This window comes from Lissotriton vulgaris, chromosome 5, assembly GCF_964263255.1.
Source record: "Lissotriton vulgaris chromosome 5, aLisVul1.2, whole genome shotgun sequence".
Taxonomy (NCBI): domain Eukaryota; kingdom Metazoa; phylum Chordata; class Amphibia; order Caudata; family Salamandridae; genus Lissotriton; species Lissotriton vulgaris.
The window spans coordinates 685,408,187-685,427,097 of record NC_141693.1 but is presented as its reverse complement, the minus strand read 5'-3'; the positions used below and the strand labels follow the sequence as shown (position 1 = coordinate 685,427,097).

Below are 18,911 nucleotides of genomic sequence, written 5' to 3'. Positions count from 1 at the left end.
ATGTGTAATATGCATGAGAAATTGCATGAAAAATATCATGAGATAATCCAAGGCAAGGTCAGTGGTTAAAGAAAACATGCCTGGGTGCCGATCACGTGATTGTGATAACGTGGGACATTTCAAGGGAACAAAACCTTTTTGACATACACACAAGCAGAAACAGAAGCAACCACTGAACGTTTGAAGGGGGGTTTCACTTACCACTGATTATGCGATACCACACTCTGCCATTCTCGCCTTCGTCTGCATCTGTTGCCTCCAGCTGTTATAGTAAACACACAAATAAATAAAAGTGTATTAAAATCCTAACACCCAGGTCCACCAAATGAGTGCAGAAACTCACTGCCTAGCAGTCTATATTTGCAACAGAGATTACTCGGGAGTGACCCATTAAATGTAGAGGTAACATAGTGCCAAAATAAAACTCTCACTATCAGTCAAAAAGGCATTGGCTCTTAGTGGTCACTAGCAAGTGTTCATTAAGAAACAACGCATAATTTATGGCTAGATTGGGGCTGCCTATGACCATGAGCAAGCACACAAGAACATAGGCCTGCATCCAAGGGCGTGAATTGAGAGGGATAAAGCCGGAGGCTGCAGCTATTATATAGCTAGATCCAGGGAAATATACCAATGGGTGTCCCCATCTAATTTGGTAACACCGGGACATAGTCAGCAGCGCCTGCACTTTGCCTGCTTTCCTCTCAGAGCAGACTACAGGGAGCTCGCTGGGGGAGGGGGGTCTTATTTCCAGTACCAGCTGGGCCCAAAACAAAATGCCTCACTTAAAGGGCCATGTTAGACGGACCGGGAGGGTCGGCCGAGACTACGGGGAGAGGTCTCCGGGGAGAGCCGTCTCCAACGACTGTACAGACGAGTAACTTCCCCCCCACAGACGGACACCACACAAGGCTGAAGGTTAACGAGACTTTATATGCAATTCTTAGGTTACGATGATATGATACAAGGAGGTCTGGACTCAGGGGTCCCCTCGATTCTAGTCTCTGGTTTGGGGAAAGGGTAGCGGGACAGTCTTGTTACCGATGAGTGAAAAATAGCTCTCAATCCTCGAGCTCGGCGTTCTAGATGATCGGGCCGCGGCGGAGCCAGGCAGGTCCCGAGATGGACGAAGGAAAACGACGGTCCGCGGCGGAGCCTGCAGGTCCCGGTGAAGATGACGGTTACAACGGTCCGCGGCCACGCCAGCAGGTCCCGACGACGATGAAGGTGATGAAGGTTGCGAAGGCTGTGGCAGCGCCAACAGGCAGGACGATGGTGCACAGGACAGAGCTATGGCAGCGCCAGTAGTCCGTCTAGGATGAGTTCCTCTTTACGTCTCTCGACTCCAAGATACAACTGCCTTCCTGCTCTGGAGCTGCCCCAGTTATAGGGCTGGAGTGCTTTGATGTCCGGACCTTCGCACTTGGAGGTCGGGAGGTCCGGGATGGGGAGGTCCAGACACCCAGCAGGGGGGTGGAGCCAGTGCCCGGGGAGGCGATGGGCGAGCGGCACTTGGCGGGGGAGAGCCATCGACACCTCTTTCTCCCATTGACTTGCCAAGTAGCCCGCTCACCTCCTGGGTGGATGGTGGTGCCGGGATGTCTGAGGCCTGGCCAGGCCCAGGGTTGAGGTCGGCCGGGGGCCAGGTGGCCACGTGGTGGAGTGTCCAAGATGGCGCCCCAGGATGGGCGCGTAGGCTGGCAGTGGATCGGACCCACGAGGTTGACGGGCTCGAGGGCAGGGGTCCCTGAGGGGACGGAGGACGTGCAAGGGTGGTGTGTGGTACCTACGGGACCGGGCTCAGGCCGGGTCGGGCCGGGGGAGAGCGGCCTTTCATGTGGCCTGTCCAACATGCGTCCCCCCCAGCTGAAGGCGGGGAGAGTTACCCATCCTCTTGGGGACTCTCCTCGTCGAGGCGGAAGAACCGGGACAGGCCATCCGCGTTGGCGTGATCTGGCCCAGGCCGGTGTTCGACTGTGAAGTCCATACCTTGTAGGGAGATGGACCAGCGTAGTAACTTCGGGTTTTCCCCCCGCATCTGCATCAGCCACTGCAGGGGTCGGTGATCGGTCTGTACCCGAAAGTGTGTGCCAAAAAGGTAGGGCCGGAGCTTCTTGAGGGCCCATACCACAGCGAAGGCCTCCCGCTCTATGGTGCTCCAGCGCTGTTCTCGGGGTAGGAGTCGTCTGCTAATGAAGGCCACCGGTTGATCAAGGCCTTCGGTGTTCACTTGAGACAGGACTGCCCCAATGCCATGGTCGGAGGCATCCGTCTGGACGACAAACTCCCGGCTGTAGTCGGGGGCCTGGAGCACAGGGGCGGAACACATGGCGGCTTTCAATTGTTCAAAGGCAGCTTGACACTCTGGGGTCCAGTTGACTTTCTTGGGCTGGTTTTTCGACGTGAGTTCTGTGAGGGGTCCCACTATAGTACCATAGTCTTTCACGAACCTTCGGTAGTAGCCTGTGAGGCCCAGGAAGGCTCGTACCTCAGTCTGTGTGATGGGGGGCTGCCAGGACTGGATGGCGGCAATTTTTAGCTGCAGAGGGGCCACCAGGCCGCTTCCCACCTGGTGCCCGAGGTAGGTTACAGACCCTTGTCCAATTTGACATTTGCTGGCCTTGATCGTGAGGCCAGCCCGCTGTAGGGCTTGCAGCACTGCTCGGAGGTGGTGGAGGTGCTCGGACCAATGGTGGCTGTACACAGCGATGTCGTCTAGGTAGGCGGCGTTGAATCCTTCGAGCCCCGCCAGGACCTGATTGACGAGCCGTTGGAATGTCGCTGGGGCGTTCTTCATGCCGAAGGGCATGACTGTGAAATGGTAATGGCCATCGGGTGTGGAAAAGGCAGAACGTTCTTGCGCCCGGGGTGTGAGGCCGATCTGCCAGTAGCCCGCCGTCAGGTCGAAGATACTGAGGTAGCGGGCAGCTCCCATGCGGTCGATCAGTTCATCTGCCCGAGGGATGGGATGTGCGTCTGTTCGGGTGACCGCGTTCAAGCCCCGGTAGTCGACGCAGAACCGAAGATCTGGGGTGGTGCCGGGGGCAGCTGCTTTGGGGACCAGTACTACCGGGCTGGCCCAGGGGCTGTCTGAAGCCTCGATGACCCCGAGTGTGAGCATCTTGGCTACTTCTTCCTGGATGCAGGCCCGTACCCGATCTGGCACGCGGTAGGCCCGGTGGCGGATAGGGGGGCTGTCCCCCGTGTCTACATCGTGCACACACCAGGAAGTGACACCTGGGGTGAGGGAGAACAGGCTGGCGAACTGTGATAGGAGAGCTTGACATTCCTGACATTGCTCTCCGGTGAGGGTCTCCGAGAGTCGGACCCCATCCACGGAGCCGTCTTGCTCCCGAGTCCGTAGGAGGTCAGGGAGGGGCTCGGAGTCTTCTTCAGCCCCAGTGTCTGTGGCCATCAGGAGGCTGAGTTCTGTACGCACAAAGTGGGGCTTTAGTCTGTTAGCGTGGAGGACCCGGAGTGGGTTCCGGGAGGATTCCATGTCGATGAGATAGGTGGCAGGGCCCTTGCGCTCGATTACTTTGAAGGGCCCCGTCCATTTGTCTTGTAGGGCGCATGGCTCGGTGGGGGACATCACCCATACCTGTTGTCCAGGTTCAAATTCAATGGATGAGGCATTTCGGTCATACCACTTTTTCATGTCCTCTTGACTGGCCTCTAGGTTGGCTTTTGCCAGTTCCCGGAACCGCCGGGTCTGGTTGCGGAGGGTTAAGAGATACCGGAAGACATCTGGAGGGTTCTTTAACGGGGGCATCTCCCAGCCTTCTTTGACTAGGCTGAGCGGCCCTCGCACTGGGTGTCCATATAGAAGTTCAAATGGGCTGAAGCCCAGGGACTTCTGGGGGACCTCTCGATAAGCGAAGAGGAGGCACGGCAGCAGCACATCCCACTGGCGACGGAGGGGCTCTTCCAACCCCCCGATCATCCCCTTTAGCGTGCGGTTGAACCGCTCAACGAGTCCGTTCCCTTGAGGGTGATAGGGGGTCGTGAATCGGTAGGTGACCCCGCACTGTTGCCAGAGGGATTTCATGTATTTAGAAATAAAGTTCGTGCCTCTGTCGCTGACGACTTCTCGGGGGAAGCCCACACGGGAGAAGATCCCCATCAGAGCCCGGCCGACTACCGGGGCGGTCACAGTCCGCAGAGGGACAGCCTCAGGGTAGCGGGTGGCGTGGTCCACCAGCACCAAGATGAATCGATGGCCTTGTTTTGTGCGCGGGTCCAGGGGCCCCACAATGTCTATTCCGACCCTCTCAAACGGGGTAGTGACCACGGGAAAAGGTTGTAGGGGGGCTTTTAGTTTGCGGCCGCTCTTTCCACTGGCTTGGCACGTGGGGCAAGATCGGCAATGCTGGTGCACATCGTTCCGCATTTTGGGCCAGAAGAAGTGGGTCACTAGGCGACTGTAGGTTTTATCTTGTCCCAGGTGTCCTGCCAGGGGGACATCGTGGGCCAGGTTTAACAGAAAGTCTCTAAACCGGAGGGGCACCACTAATACTCGGTTGCTCCCCAGCTCGGCGATTCTTTGCTCGCTGTACAGCAGATCATTGTCCCAGTAGACCCAATGAGTTCCGGAGGTATCCCCTGCGCTTTGGGCGAGCGCTTGCTGGCGGAGTCCCTCGAGGGAGGGACAGGTCTTCTGTTCTTGGCGAAATTGTTCTTGCGTGGGCCCCCCCCCTTGAGGCCATTGGTCGAGGTTAGCGAGGTCGGAAGGTTGAGCTGGTTCGGGGGGGATGTCACGGTCGGTGTTTTCGGCTGGGGCGACCGGAGGCGGCGGCGCCGGCCATTCGGGTTCTTCTGGGCGGTGGTTGGCACGGGCGGCCATGGACCGGGTGGTGACGCACGCCCAGTCCGGGACGCCTAACATCCCCAGGTGTTCTCTTCGCTCCACGGCTGCCCACGGAGAGCTTTCAAGGTCATTTCCCAGGAGGCAGTCTACGGGGGCATCGTCTCGGACCGTTACTTTCAACATGCCGGAGACCCCTCCCCATTCGAAAGGGACGCAGGCCATCCGACACAGACTTTCCGAGTTATCGGCTGATCGTACAGGGCAGAGAATGTTTGGTAGATACTGTTCTGGGGTCACCAGGTGACAGCGGACGGCTGTTACACTGGCCCCGGTGTCACGAAGGGCTTCGGCCCGGCGTCCATTGATGCTCACCCACTGGCTGTACTTCTGGGTGTTAGCGGGTAGGGGGACCCGCGGGACCATGTCTTTCCCCCCTAAGCATGCTAGAGCCATGGCGGCTGGCTCCCACTCTTGTTGCTCTTGTTCGTATTCTTCCTGCTCCTCGGAGATCTGTTCTTCCCCTAGGGCTGCAGCGGCCACTTGGCGGGGTCTTGGGCTCTGGTACTGCGGGCAGTTTGGGTCGTTGGCATAGTGGCCGACTCGTTGACATCGGTGACACGTGACATTGGCTCTGTACCCCGGTCGCGCCGGGGTGCTGCCCCGGTTGGCCGGGGGGGTGGTGCTGGTAGCGGGGGTGACCGGAGCGTTGTCTCTTCCTCGTCCTTGGCCCCCTCCTCCTCCTCTGGGTCGGTGCTGACCATTGTTGTTCCGGTTCTGTTCGTAGGACCCATTCCGGCCCACTCTGGTGATCTCCCATCGGTCAGCTTCGGCTGCGAGCTGCCGGGGATCCGTTAACTTGCTGTCGAGGAGGTGCTGGCGGAGTTCGATAAAGCAATTGTTCGACAGGTGCTCCCATACTATCAGATTGAACAGTTGTTCGTAGGTCGTGACGTTGCTTCCTCTGATCCAGCCCTCGAAGGCTCGGCTAAAGTATGTTACATAGTCCACCCAAGTTGTACCCGGGATGCGGGTGCAGTCGCGGAACCTCTGACGGTACATCTCGGGTGTGAGGCCATAGCGGGTGAGGAGTGCCGCTTTCATATGGTCATAGGAGGTCATCTGGTGGTCCGGGAGCTGTAGCAGGGTGTCGCGGCCCTCGTTGAGGAATCTCCCCCATAGACCGGCTCCCCAGTCGCTTCTATCGATCCGGTGTGCAGTCATAGCGATTTCATAGGCCTTAAACCATTGCTGGATGTCGTCCTCTCGGAAATATTCTCGGACCACATCCTTGGGGATGTGTACCTTTTTCTCTGTGGTCCCTGAGGTGTGGGGTCGCTCGGGCACCCCTGCTTCTTTATTCTGCTTGCGCAGGTTGATTTCGGCTAGGTTCCGTTCGTGTTCGTACGCCAGTTTTTTTTCCTCGAGCTCCCTTTGTCTTTGTTTCTCCTCTCTTTCTTCTCGGAGACGCAGGTGCTCTAAGTTGATTTTTTGTTCGGCCAACTTAAGTTCAACGTCCATTTTGAGTCGGGCCATTTCCAGCTCGTGTAGTCGGGTTCTTTCTCTTTCCTGGATCTCGTCTTGCGAGAGACCCGTTCTTTGCCCTTCCGGGGCCGTGGTGGTTTTTTCTGCGGTGCTTTGATCGGGGGTTCCGGCAGCCCCAGTCTCTGCCCAAGATTCTAGGGCATGCTTAAAATCGTCCTTGGTGCTTAGTCCGGTGGTAGCGATACCTAGTTCGATGCAGAATTGTTTTAGTTCACGATGGCTGTACTCCTCCAATTTCTCCATTTGGAATTTCTCGGTTGATCCGCTTTCTTTAGTTGTCATTGTGATTTCGTCGTGGGGTGAGCTACTCTCTGTACGTTTACGCGGTGATTCGGATCGCGCCGCTGGCCACCAATGTTAGACGGACCGGGAGGGTCGGCCGAGACTACGGGGAGAGGTCTCCGGGGAGAGCCGTCTCCAACGACTGTACAGACGAGTAACTTCCCCCCCACAGACGGACACCACACAAGGCTGAAGGTTAACGAGACTTTATATGCAATTCTTAGGTTACGATGATATGATACAAGGAGGTCTGGACTCAGGGGTCCCCTCGATTCTAGTCTCTGGTTTGGGGAAAGGGTAGCGGGACAGTCTTGTTACCAATGAGTGAAAAATAGCTCTCAATCCTCGAGCTCGGCGTTCTAGATGATCGGGCCGCGGCGGAGCCAGGCAGGTCCCGAGATGGACGAAGGAAAACGACGGTCCGCGGCGGAGCCTGCAGGTCCCGGTGAAGATGACGGTTACAACGGTCCGCGGCCACGCCAGCAGGTCCCGACGACGATGAAGGTGATGAAGGTTGCGAAGGCTGTGGCAGCGCCAACAGGCAGGACGATGGTGCACAGGACAGAGCTATGGCAGCGCCAGTAGTCCGTCTAGGATGAGTTCCTCTTTACGTCTCTCGACTCCAAGATACAACTGCCTTCCTGCTCTGGAGCTGCCCCAGTTATAGGGCTGGAGTGCTTTGATGTCCGGACCTTCGCACTTGGAGGTCGGGAGGTCCGGGATGGGGAGGTCCAGACACCCAGCAGGGGGGTGGAGCCAGTGCCCGGGGAGGCGATGGGCGAGCGGCACTTGGCGGGGGAGAGCCATCGACACCTCTTTCTCCCATTGACTTGCCAAGTAGCCCGCTCACCTCCTGGGTGGATGGTGGTGCCGGGATGTCTGAGGCCTGGCCAGGCCCAGGGTTGAGGTCGGCCGGGGGCCAGGTGGCCACGTGGTGGAGTGTCCAAGATGGCGCCCCAGGATGGGCGCGTAGGCTGGCAGTGGATCGGACCCACGAGGTTGACGGGCTCGAGGGCAGGGGTCCCTGAGGGGACGGAGGACGTGCAAGGGTGGTGTGTGGTACCTACGGGACCGGGCTCAGGCCGGGTCGGGCCGGGGGAGAGCGGCCTTTCATGTGGCCTGTCCAACAGGCCAGCATCCCTCGTTTTGTTGTAGTTTCATCCTGGCTGAGAACTACCTGAGGCATAATACCTAGATGCCAATCCAGGGGAGGAAAACACAGCACTCAGCATATCACCACTTGACAAGTGCTTCAGAGAAACTATGATCTGGTGGCAGATTTTTTATAAAAATGTCAACAATTGTATGTAAGAAATATGCATGCACTGTAAGAACATCAGATGTACCTGTCTGTGTGACAGATATCACCAGTGGTGATTTAGAGAACACTAAGGGGCTGATTTGAATAGCAGGCGGATTGCCACCGCCGGCATGGCGGTGGCGATCCACCCGTCAACGCTACCTCATTTACCCCTCGCCATATTATAATGGCGGCGGGTATCGCAATGGACGCAAAGTGCTTCAGCCCCTTTTCCGCCTGCCGGCAATCGTCCCGATTGCCATCCGAGCGAACTTGGACCACAATATGGTGGCGGTGCCTGGCAGGCACCGCCATCCATATGATGATGAGTGCGGTGGAAAGCATTGCAGCGATGCCACCATGGAAAGGCTGGCGGGGATGTGATTTGGGGGCCCGCAGTGAACTCCCAGGTGGTGGGGTTTGCACTTGGGGGTACCCAGGGTATCCCCTCCATTTCCATGCACAAGGTGGCAGGCACGGTGCCTGCCACGTTTTGCATGGAAATGCACACCATGGCACTTTGGCATTGCAGCGGGGGCTGCCTACAGCAGCACCCGCAGCAATGTTAACAATACAGAATGTGACCGCCAGGGTGGCGGCCGCATCCTAATTCGCTGTGCGGGACCGCAGCAAACGGTGATTAGTTCCAGCAATAATTTAAAACATAAATATAGAAATACGAAACGTTCTGTCACCATACTTCATGAATTTGTAGCGTCGGAAAAAAGCCTTGTTAAGAAGTTTGAAATTTATCCTTGGGTGCCCTCTTGTGGTTTTAAGGAACGCTACATCCTTCGCAACAGAGAGTTTGACGTTACTTTATTTATTTACTGCATCTGTTATCTTACGTTCTTCTCATAAAATACACTCTGCAATTTTTATTTACTGCAAGTATCATCTTATGTTTTTCTCATAAAATACACTCTGTTCAATGCATTTCAAAGTTAACATGCAGCATATTCTATTTAATGACCCGAAAAGTCATTTTTTTATTCAAGTTTCATCTAGAGGTCGACTTTTTTTACATGTATTATCATGGCTAGAGTCGTCACATTAAATGTACATGGAACGCACTAATATACCTGGTATTCTGCTATATACCATATTAAAATGCAGTCATGATCAAATATATACTTTGGACAATACAATAATAAACGTATAGTGTTTGATGGTGCTAACTGCACTTGGTATAGTCTGAGGGGCAGATTTACAAGCCCCATGCCCTGCCGGTGCATCACGTTGGGTGACGCACAGGTGGCGCAGACTGCTAAGGCATAATTACAAGCACAGGTAAAGTCACCCTGCGTGACTTAACCTGTGATTGTAAATATCGCCCCTGTTCACGCAACACTTTGCGTGTTAGTGGCGGGACATGGGTGTTGCCGTGGGTGTTCCCAGGTAACACCCATGTCCACTGATGCATTTCTAGATTTACGAGAAATCGTAAACCTGGAAATGCGTCAGTTTGCTGTGCCACCATAGGGGTGGCGTAGCCAAGAGAAACAAGGAGAAATGTTTTCATTTCTCCTCGTTTTCTCCTCTTTCAATGCATGTTGCATTCTACAGCACACATTGAAAGAAGAATATGCCTGCAGTGATTGCTTTTGTGTAAGGGCCCCTTCCTTCATAAAAGCAATCTCACCATGGTGCAGGCATCCTTGCACCATGGTGTAAGGGTGCCCGCGCTGGCGCATGGCAGCTGTTTCTGCGCCAGCGCAGGGGAGAGCACAGGAATGCGACATATCATTGTAGATATGTTGCTTTCCTGTGCTCTGAAAGTGCCGCAGCGTGGCGCAGCCAAAGGGCTTACAGTGGCGCGCTGCTGCCCTTTCTTGTAGATCGGCCCCAAAATGTTTTTCTCCTGTTAAGTACTCTTTCCGTTGTCCTTTGGCAGATCAACGAGAGAATACTCTGCCTCCTACTTAACTTTTGTTAAGCTAAGAAGCCATTTTGGGAGCATTCTGGTGTCAGGTGAACAACTTCTAACTGGAATGGAATGACCATTGGGAGGTGACTTATTGAGATCAGTGTCAAGAACTAGGAATTGCAAAAGAGACAGAGTTCTGATTCTCAGCGTTTTGTTCTGTGAGTAAGCATGCATTTGTAAACATTAATAAGTCATGCATAGGTTTGAATTGCAACGCATCTGTTCATATATAACACTGAATGAAGCCCACAATGTGATGCAAAAGGGAATGATGGACGGAGCGTTTGAGTAAATCAAACACTCACCCCCAGTCAACTGATCTGGGTTTAATCCATCACCATTCTTTAGCTCACTCCGCCACCCCAGTTCAGAGATGTCTTCCCTAGACCGGAAACAAGCATCCTGGGATCGGTTTCGGGTTCAGACGTGAGTTCCTTTTTTCCGGTCCAGGGAAGACATGGCTTTGACAGTTCGGGCTGGACAGTTCCCATGAAGCACAGGGTCAGACTGTTTTGTGAGAGAGCGTAAACTGAACGAATTGTATCAGTGCATCACACTTACACGTAGTACGCACAATCATGAAGAGAAATGCCATGGGTGCCAAGAATATATTCACCTATACTCTGATATGTGCGGTTATTCTAGAGATTTATGTAGAAGTGGAACTAATGCAGAAATGTGTGAACATGTATAACCTTATTAGACGTGATTAATCCTGAATCCATGTCGTGTAGCTGCTAAAATGTAAGAATGACATGCTGCAAACACAGAACGAAGTGGGCCTCAGGGCCAGAGCTGAAAGGGTTGGGAAAGGTATTCATTTGCACGACGTGGATTGCACTAAATGATATTTAGTAATTATGTGTTCAATAGGTTTATATTTTATAGGTGTGTTTATATAATCCTAAAGTAGAGTATTAACACGAGATATTGATTAATGAAAGGAGTTGAAGAATATAATCACTATGAGAAATGTTGTAGGCCTGAATTGTTTAACCATGCTTGATTTACACGTATTAGTAGGAGCCAAGGGCGCCGAGACGTAATGTTGCAACTTCTGTTAGAAGTTTATGAGAAATGGGATCCTAGCTGCGAATGTCTGTCTGCGGGTGTGAGGAGGGATCCAATTAAAGATTGGATGAATAGGGTTCTGTTCAGGAGAAGGAAACAGACATGGAGGAGGGTTTAGGAATGTTTGGGGGGTATCGGCGGGCTGGAGAAGAGTCTGAGAAGCAAGGTCAACTCTAACGCACGAGGCCCCAATGAGGATCATCATGGAAAAAGCCAGAAGCAACACCACGTGAGGGGCGTCTCACAAGGGGCGTCTCAAATGTTATTGTGTTTTTGGTATTAGGGACAGCACCCCTGGGTGGAGTTAGATCAGATGCCTGAGGACCCTTTAGAGAGCGGATGGGTAGGCAGAGAGGGGTCATGACTGGAGATCATAGGTTTTCACCTAGAGACTAAGAGTGGGTGACCTTCCTTGGAAGTCATTCGCAACTGACACGTTTTGTTAGGTTGGGATTTCGTTAAGTAGGGATACCATCCAGAACAGGGTAGGGACAGTCTAACCTGACCCTTTTTATCCGGCTGTAAATGACTGAGAGAGCACAATACGTGTCTATGCTGGCAGCTCTTTTAATTCTGGAATTAATCCTGGTAGTTTTCTTTGCTCGTCTGAGGGCTTTCAGAGAGCACATGTATGTAGTCGTACCCATATATCTGGTGAACATCATTCTGAGATGCTTGTATTTGCAACTTACCCTAACCTTATAATAAATCCTTGAAAGCTAGAAGTTGTTTGTGGTTCTTCCGAGCGGAGTCCATTATTGATTGAACTAACCTGGTAAGAGATGCACCTTCTTTCCTCAACGACAGGCAACAAAGGTTCAGTCGACCAGAACGGGGTTTAGATCAAAGGTGATAAGATAGCGATCAAAATCCCGCCCCCGCAGTTGGTAGCTATAGAGGATGGTTGCCTTCTTGAGGAAGGTGACCTAGGCCAGGTTAGATTACCCCAAGGCCCCTAGAGATCGATGATCGGAAGAGCCGCCCGCCGAAGAAGGTCCGGATGACGTGAGACAGAAAAGCAGCAGTATCGGTCGAGAGTGAGTATAAAGGGTCATGCGTGTTAGATTGCGGTGTTTTTGTGTTGTATCTATGTTGTAATGTCTGGCGGAGTTGAATGTCTGTAGAGTGACTGTGGAACAGGTTGTGAGCGCGCGCAACCGGTGAAAATCTTAAGTTCAAGGAGAGCTTAAGTGGTTCAGGTGTATCGGACATCCAGAGTAATTGTCAACCAGAGTGAAGGGGGTCATGAGGTACCATTGATCGCCCGCAGGACCGAGATAGGGGGAACGTAAGAGTGTGTGAGTAACGGATGCTGGCCGGAAGTTACTGTGTGTAAGCAACCTATCAGAAAGACGGAGGACGTTTCGTCAGTTGTGGTGACAATTATAGATAGACTGTGGACGTACAGTCAAGGAAAGGGACGGCTTGGTCGGAAGTAGTCATTTTTCCAGAGTATGAATGGGACGCATGCATGACCGGGAGACGAGCTGAGAAAGGAGGGGTGCTGCTGCGAAGCGGAGACGAGTGACGTCAGAAAGTGCCGCGCTGGGATTGGCCGGCCGGAGCAAGACCGCGCTGCGATAGGCCAGCTAGCAGAGCCGCGCTAGGATTGGTGGATTGCCATCGGGAAGTAAACAGAATAGTGAGGCTGGAAATTGTGCGTATAATTATGAAGTGTTTTAAATGGTTAAGAGCGGCGTTTAAAAGAGAGAGGCGGAGATCTTATGAAGGGGAAGAAGCCCCGCCGGAGGGTACGCCGGCCTATTATATGGCGGCAAATGTTGGGCTCCATACAATAATGTGGATATCAGAGTGGAGTAAGATTACAGAGGGAAATGAGGAACTGACGTTTCCAAAGTATGGGACGTTCAGATTAGAGGTGCTACACAGATTGAAAGCAGTCATGACCTCAATGAGACCTATGCCTAGACCGACCCAGTTTGAAGCTCTCAATGCATGGATTAGGGCAGCGCACGAGAGGAACCTGAATAGACGACAAGAAAGGGTGAAACGATCGGTAAGAGCAGTGCAGGATGCCAAATGGGATGCGGATGCTAAAAGATGGAGAGTGCATAACATTGAAGTAAATAAACTGTACCCAGTGTTAGAAGTGCCAGGAAACAAAAGTCCATTAGAAGAAGATGAAGAGAGCGAGACAGAGGACAGCCTGATAAATAAATTACTGACAGATAGGCCACCCCCGTATAACAAGGAGCCAGGAAGTGTAGAGACCAGTGGAGAAGGGGGGGCCAGCATAGGGGAACATGGACCGCTTCCCATTTCCGATTGGGATCCCACTGCAAAGAAAGAACTGTCCCAATCTAGTCAGGTGCAGCAGGTGGTCGGGAGGTTTGTGGTACAAAGAGTGCCAGAAACGGAGTGTGCCACATCCTACGCACTGCCAGATGCCCTGCAAGTACCTGTTACTATAGGTCCTATAGTATCGATTTATGACCCAGAAAGAGCTAGAGGGGAGGAACAGGTACGGAGGGACAGGGAAAGAGCAGAGATGGCAAGGAGGAACGATACGATCAACTCCCCAAGTCAGTTGCCAAGACCGAGAGATTGGAGCACCCCAGTACATACAGCAGTAGATCCAATAGGGGATCCGGGGGGCCCTAGATGGCCGGAGGATCTGAGGGGATCAGGACGAAAATCCTTCCAGGAGCTAAGTGAGTACATGAAGAAATGGGACGAGGCAGTGGAGGCTCACAAGAGCATCATTGCCGCGGAAGCTGGAAGGGAAAGCCAGGATAGCAGGACCCGGACTCACTGTGGGGCTGGCGAAAGCAGTCCAGAGTGGGACGGGAAGGAACAGGACAGGAGAGGGGACACTTGCCCTATCAGGAGAAGAGGGAGGTCAGACCTGGAAAACAGGGGCCCCGAGTGTGGGGGGGTGTCTCGCCCAATACACAGTGAAGGAGACCGGAGAACGCAGGAGTACAGAGACAGCTTTAAGTGTACCCACTATGTGCCTGGCAATGGCGAACAGAACGGGAGTTGCGAGAGGCCTCGCCATAGCCCCTGTGATTACGGACAAGAACGCAGTCCAGGGGATATGGGGAACCGGGAAGGATCATACCAGATACTGAGTGACACTAGACAGAGAGAGAATGGCGATCGGAGGGAGAATAGCAGGGAAACCTGCCGTGGAGAGAGAGAAGAAAGGGAGAGTGGACAAAATAAGATTGGGGGTAACAGGCCCGTGTTCCATCACCTTCCAAGATCGGATGGCCGAGCATGGGACCTAGAGAGATGGGAGGAAGGAAGGACTCTCCTTAACTCTCCTGAGCCCAAGCGTAGGGCTCGGAGTTGGGATGGTAGAGAGACCAGTGAACCCCCTTCGAAAGACACATTGCGAGCTGAGATAAAAGCCAAGAGACTCGATGTCGCCAGCTTAAAGTCAGATCTGGACGACATGGTGGATGGTACCCTGCCTTTAGAAAGAATGGAAATGTATGAGCAGGATGAAATACTGTTCATGGCAAAGGACATCACTCGAAAGGCGAGAACAATCCATGAGAAATTAGTAGAACTAGCAGGCAAATATATGGTGGACCTGTCAAGGACCAAAGCATTACAGGGTAACCACAGGCTACATTATTCAGATCGAGACTTAGATGAGAGAAGAACAATAGGATTGAAAACGCACATAAGGGAACTGATCACGGGAATAAGGACGTGGAGGGCACTGGATAAATGGGAAGAAAGGTGGTCCAAGAAGGGGACCGTCAGGAGAAGCATGCTTGGTATGACACCGGGAGGATTACAGAGAATAGAGGCATACCCTTTGCGTGAGGTTGCAAATGGGAACTATGTACATGTGCCATGGAGCAGGGGGGACTTGGCAGCGTTTACCAACTCCTTCCCTAAATTGAGGGAGAACCCAGTAGAGTGGTATAAGCAAGTGGAGAGGTTTGTAAAAATCTCAAAAGTCCTATGGATAGATCTGAACACCCTGTTTGACATTGTGGTACCAGGAGACTTGTGGACAGCATGTAAGGTTAGCGCTGAGTGGCCCACAACAGAGCCAGAGAGAGATGCAAGGACTAATGGGCCGTCCGAGACAGTAATGGTTAAATACGAGAGAGTGATGACCTGGCTGAAGGACAAGGTGCCAATGCAGGACATAGATTGGGTCAAAATAGATCGCACTAGACAGGAACCCAAAGAGACAGTTCACGAATATTACGAGAGATTGCTGAAGGCGTTTAAACAGTATAGCGGACTGGATGTAATGGATCCTAAGGATATAGGGCAATTTGTGTCTAAATTCGTTTTGGGTTTAAGACCGGATATTAGTTTAATGATTCAGCAACACTTGATTTGTTGGCAAAATAAACCTTTAGATGAAATCCTGAGATATGCCACGTACTGCTGTGATGAGATAGACTCCAAGGCAAAGAAGCTAAAAGAGAAACTGATGGTGGTGCAGATGCAGGCAGCTGGTAAGGGTGGACAGCAGCAACAGCAGCAGGGAACAGGAGCTGGGGGTAAGAAACAGTATAGCCAGAGCAAGGGCAATGAGGAGAACTCCACCTTTAGACCAAGGGTGGATATAGCCGCATTGAAGAAAACGACTCGATGCCACCAGTGTAACGAGGTGGGGCACTGGAAACGCGAGTGTCCCTACAACGTTGAAATCGGGGAACAGGAGGTAGAGGAGGAAGAGGTCCAGAGTAGGCCTGCGAGAGGGGCAACGCCATACCAAGGAAAGGTGCTCAAAGGGGGGACCCCACCTCCACGAGCCCAGTTCCCTCAACCACCAGAGTAGGGACTATGGGTAAGACATATAGACAGATGCCTCTGTTTGTAGGAGGAGAGGAATGCTATTATGTCGATCCATTAACAGGACAGAGAGTGGAAAGAGAAGACTGTACCCTCGGGGCAGCCTTAGATGTGGACCAAAGGGGACCCTACGTTGAGGCCGAAGTGGCAGGGTGCCCCACAACATTTCTAGTGGACACAGGAGCCACTCGATCCACGATAAGATCAGCCGCAGTTCCAGGCCTGCCCATGTCAGGAGAGACCATACAAGTGGTGGGGGTCGCAAACCGGAGAATGACTAGCCCATTGACGGAACCAGTGCAGGTGAAAATAGGGAAATACAGCGATGAGCATCAATTTGTGGTCTGCGATTCTAGTCCTGTATGCCTGTTAGGAAGAGACCTTTTGTGCAAATTAAATTGTACGATATACTGCACACCACAAGGAGTGGAGGTATTGATCAATGATGACGATGCTGACTTCAAAGTCGCAAATTCAAGAATATGTGTGGAGCTGTATCCCTCTTTGACCGTGGATGAGCTCCCATGGGATCTGAGAGAGACTGTGGCACCGGAAGTGTGGGATTTCACTGGGGAAGAGATTGGACTGGTTAAGGGAGTGGACCCAGTGAAAATTGTAGTGAAACCGCATGCTGAGTTTCCAAGAACACCCCAATATAAATTGACTCCAGAAACGATTGCAGGCATAAAGCCAGTGATCAAGTCCATGATTAAGCAGGGAATATTGAAGGAAATTGTGGGTAGTCCATGTAACTCCCCGATTATGGGTTTGCAGAAACCAAATGGGAAATTTAGGATAGTGCAGGACCTCCGAAAGATTAATAACATAGTTGTCTCATGTTGTCCAGTGGTACCGAATCCATCCATGATATTGTTTCAGATACCGTTCCAAGCCGAATGGTTCACTGTGATTGATCTTTGCCAGGCTTTCTTTTCGATCCCATTGGATGAGGATAGCCATTTCCTTTTCGCTTTTAAGCTGGAAAATCGCGTATTAACATGGTGTCGTATCCCCCAGGGGTATACAGAAAGCCCATCGATCTTTAACCAGCTATTGAAGAAAAATCTTGAAAGTCTAGTGCTGCCCCAGAAGTCAGTTCTGGTCCAGTACATAGACGACCTCCTTGTGGCGTCAGAGACAGAAGAAGCTTGCAGGGAGGATTCCATTGCTTTGCTAAATCACCTAGCTGTAAATGGGCACAAGGTGTCCCCGGGAAAATTGCAGTACTGTCTGACAGAAGTGCAGTATTTGGGGCACAGAATAGAGAAGGGTAAACGAAAAGTGTCACCAGACAGAATAGAGGCGATCATGAAAATGAATGCGCCTAAAACGCAGAGAGAAGTCAGGATGTTTCTAGGGATGGTGGGTTATTGCCGACAGTGGATCGCGAACTTTTCACTGAAAGCAAAACCCTTGCAAAAACTGACGCACAAGGAGGTGAGTGATCCGGTACCATGGGACAAAGACTGTTTGATGGCGTTCCTGCAGCTGAGAGAGGACCTGTGTCGTGCTCCTGCTCTGGGAATGCCTGATTACGATAAACCATTCTTGCTTTACTGTTGTGAGAGAGAAGGTTGTGCGTTGTCTGTGTTGGTCCAAATTCATGGGAATGCCCGTAGACCAGTTGCCTATCTCTCGGCTACTTTAGATCCAGTAGCCGCAGCGTTGCCCGGATGTCTCAAATCCGTTGCTGCAACAGGTGTCAGTATCGAGCGTTGTGAGAATATTGTGATGGGGCACCCGTTAGAGGTGTACGTGCCCCACTCTGTTGAACTGTTGATGACCAGGACCAAAACACAGCATCTGACCAACAGCAGGCTCACGCGCTATGAGCAAGTCATCCTTGCTGCAGAGAACGTGACCCTCAAGAGATGCTCTGTTTTGAACCCTGCTACCTTGATGCCACTCCCAAGTGATGTCGATGATGATGAATGTACAGACCATGATTGCCTTGATGTGACTGAACTATGCACCAAACCGAGACCGACATCGTGGATGAGCCACTGACTGACCCCGATGAAATTTTCTTTGTCGATGGCTCATGTGTAAGAGACGAAGTTGGGCAGTTGAGAGCAGCTTACGCTGTTTGTACAATTTCTGGAATTGTGGAAGCTGGATGCCTGGAAGGAGTACACTCCGCTCAGGTAGCCGAGATTATTGCATTGACGCGTGCCTGCCTGGCAAGCAACCAAATTCGAGTCACCATATACACCGACAGCCAATACGGTTACGGGGTAGTTCATGATTACGGGCAGTTATGATCTCAAAGAGGTTACATGACGTCTTCAGGCTCTCCCATTCGAAATGGAGAGTTTGTGCGTCTACTGTTGGAAGCTTTGCAATGTCCAGCAGGGATTGCAGTTGTAAAATGTACCGCTCATACTCGAAATATGGACTTCGTGTCACAAGGCAATAGATATGCCGACGAAGTTGCGAGGTACTGCGCGGAACAAGGGTACTCTTTCACAGAGGTGGAAGTGGGCGGAATAAATGTAAGAACTGAATTAGCCATGATATTAGAAACTGTTGATACTTAGGATGAACTGAAGTGCATGCAAGAAAACGCACCCGATTTTGAAAAGCAAACCTGGGAAAAGGCAGGATGTGTGATAGGTGAGGCCCATTTCTGGGTCTCAGCAGATGGAAGAGCGGTGCTACCCAATGAGATGGTGAGCCCAATGGCCAGAAAGATCCATGGTCCAGTACACTTAGGGAGAGACGCTATGATGAGAGTATTCAGACAAACTTGGTATAACCCTAAGTTCAGAGTAGCAGCTGAAGCGGTGTGCCAACTAAGCATGAGCGAATTTTGCGGATCTCACGTTCGCGAATTTTGCGGATTTGCAGATTCGCAATCCGCAAAATCCGCGAATTCACACGAATTTGCGGATTTTTTTTTTTGTGTTCGCCCGTGTTTCTGCCAGTTCGCGAGGGTTTTTACAATTTCGCAATTTGCGAACTTACCTGTCGGGTCGCAAGTTTTGCGAACTTGTTGTTTCTACGTGTCCAGCCTGTTTGGGACACTCTTCTTCATCACTGCCACTCTCTGTCACCACTGCCACTCTCTGACTACTCATGCCACCCTCTGGCCCACCCATGCCACCCTCTGTTTCATCACCACACCCTCTGGTTGTCCAGTGTACATTATTTTTGGCAAAGCAAAGCACACCTTCCCTGCCTCAAGTGACCTGAAT

At 52.0% G+C, this 18,911-nt stretch overlaps 1 protein-coding gene across 1 annotated transcript in view; it reads right to left on the bottom strand.

The window, feature by feature from the left end:
* The window catches only part of CDH23 (cadherin related 23), a 2,828,172-nt gene that overhangs the window by 841,786 nt on the left and 1,967,475 nt on the right, over positions 1 to 18,911 (bottom strand). Inside the window, exon 28 of the mRNA XM_086919477.1 lies at positions 202 to 262. Coding sequence (XP_086775603.1) covers positions 202 to 262 — 61 coding nt within the window. The remainder of the gene's footprint in view (positions 1 to 201; positions 263 to 18,911) is intronic.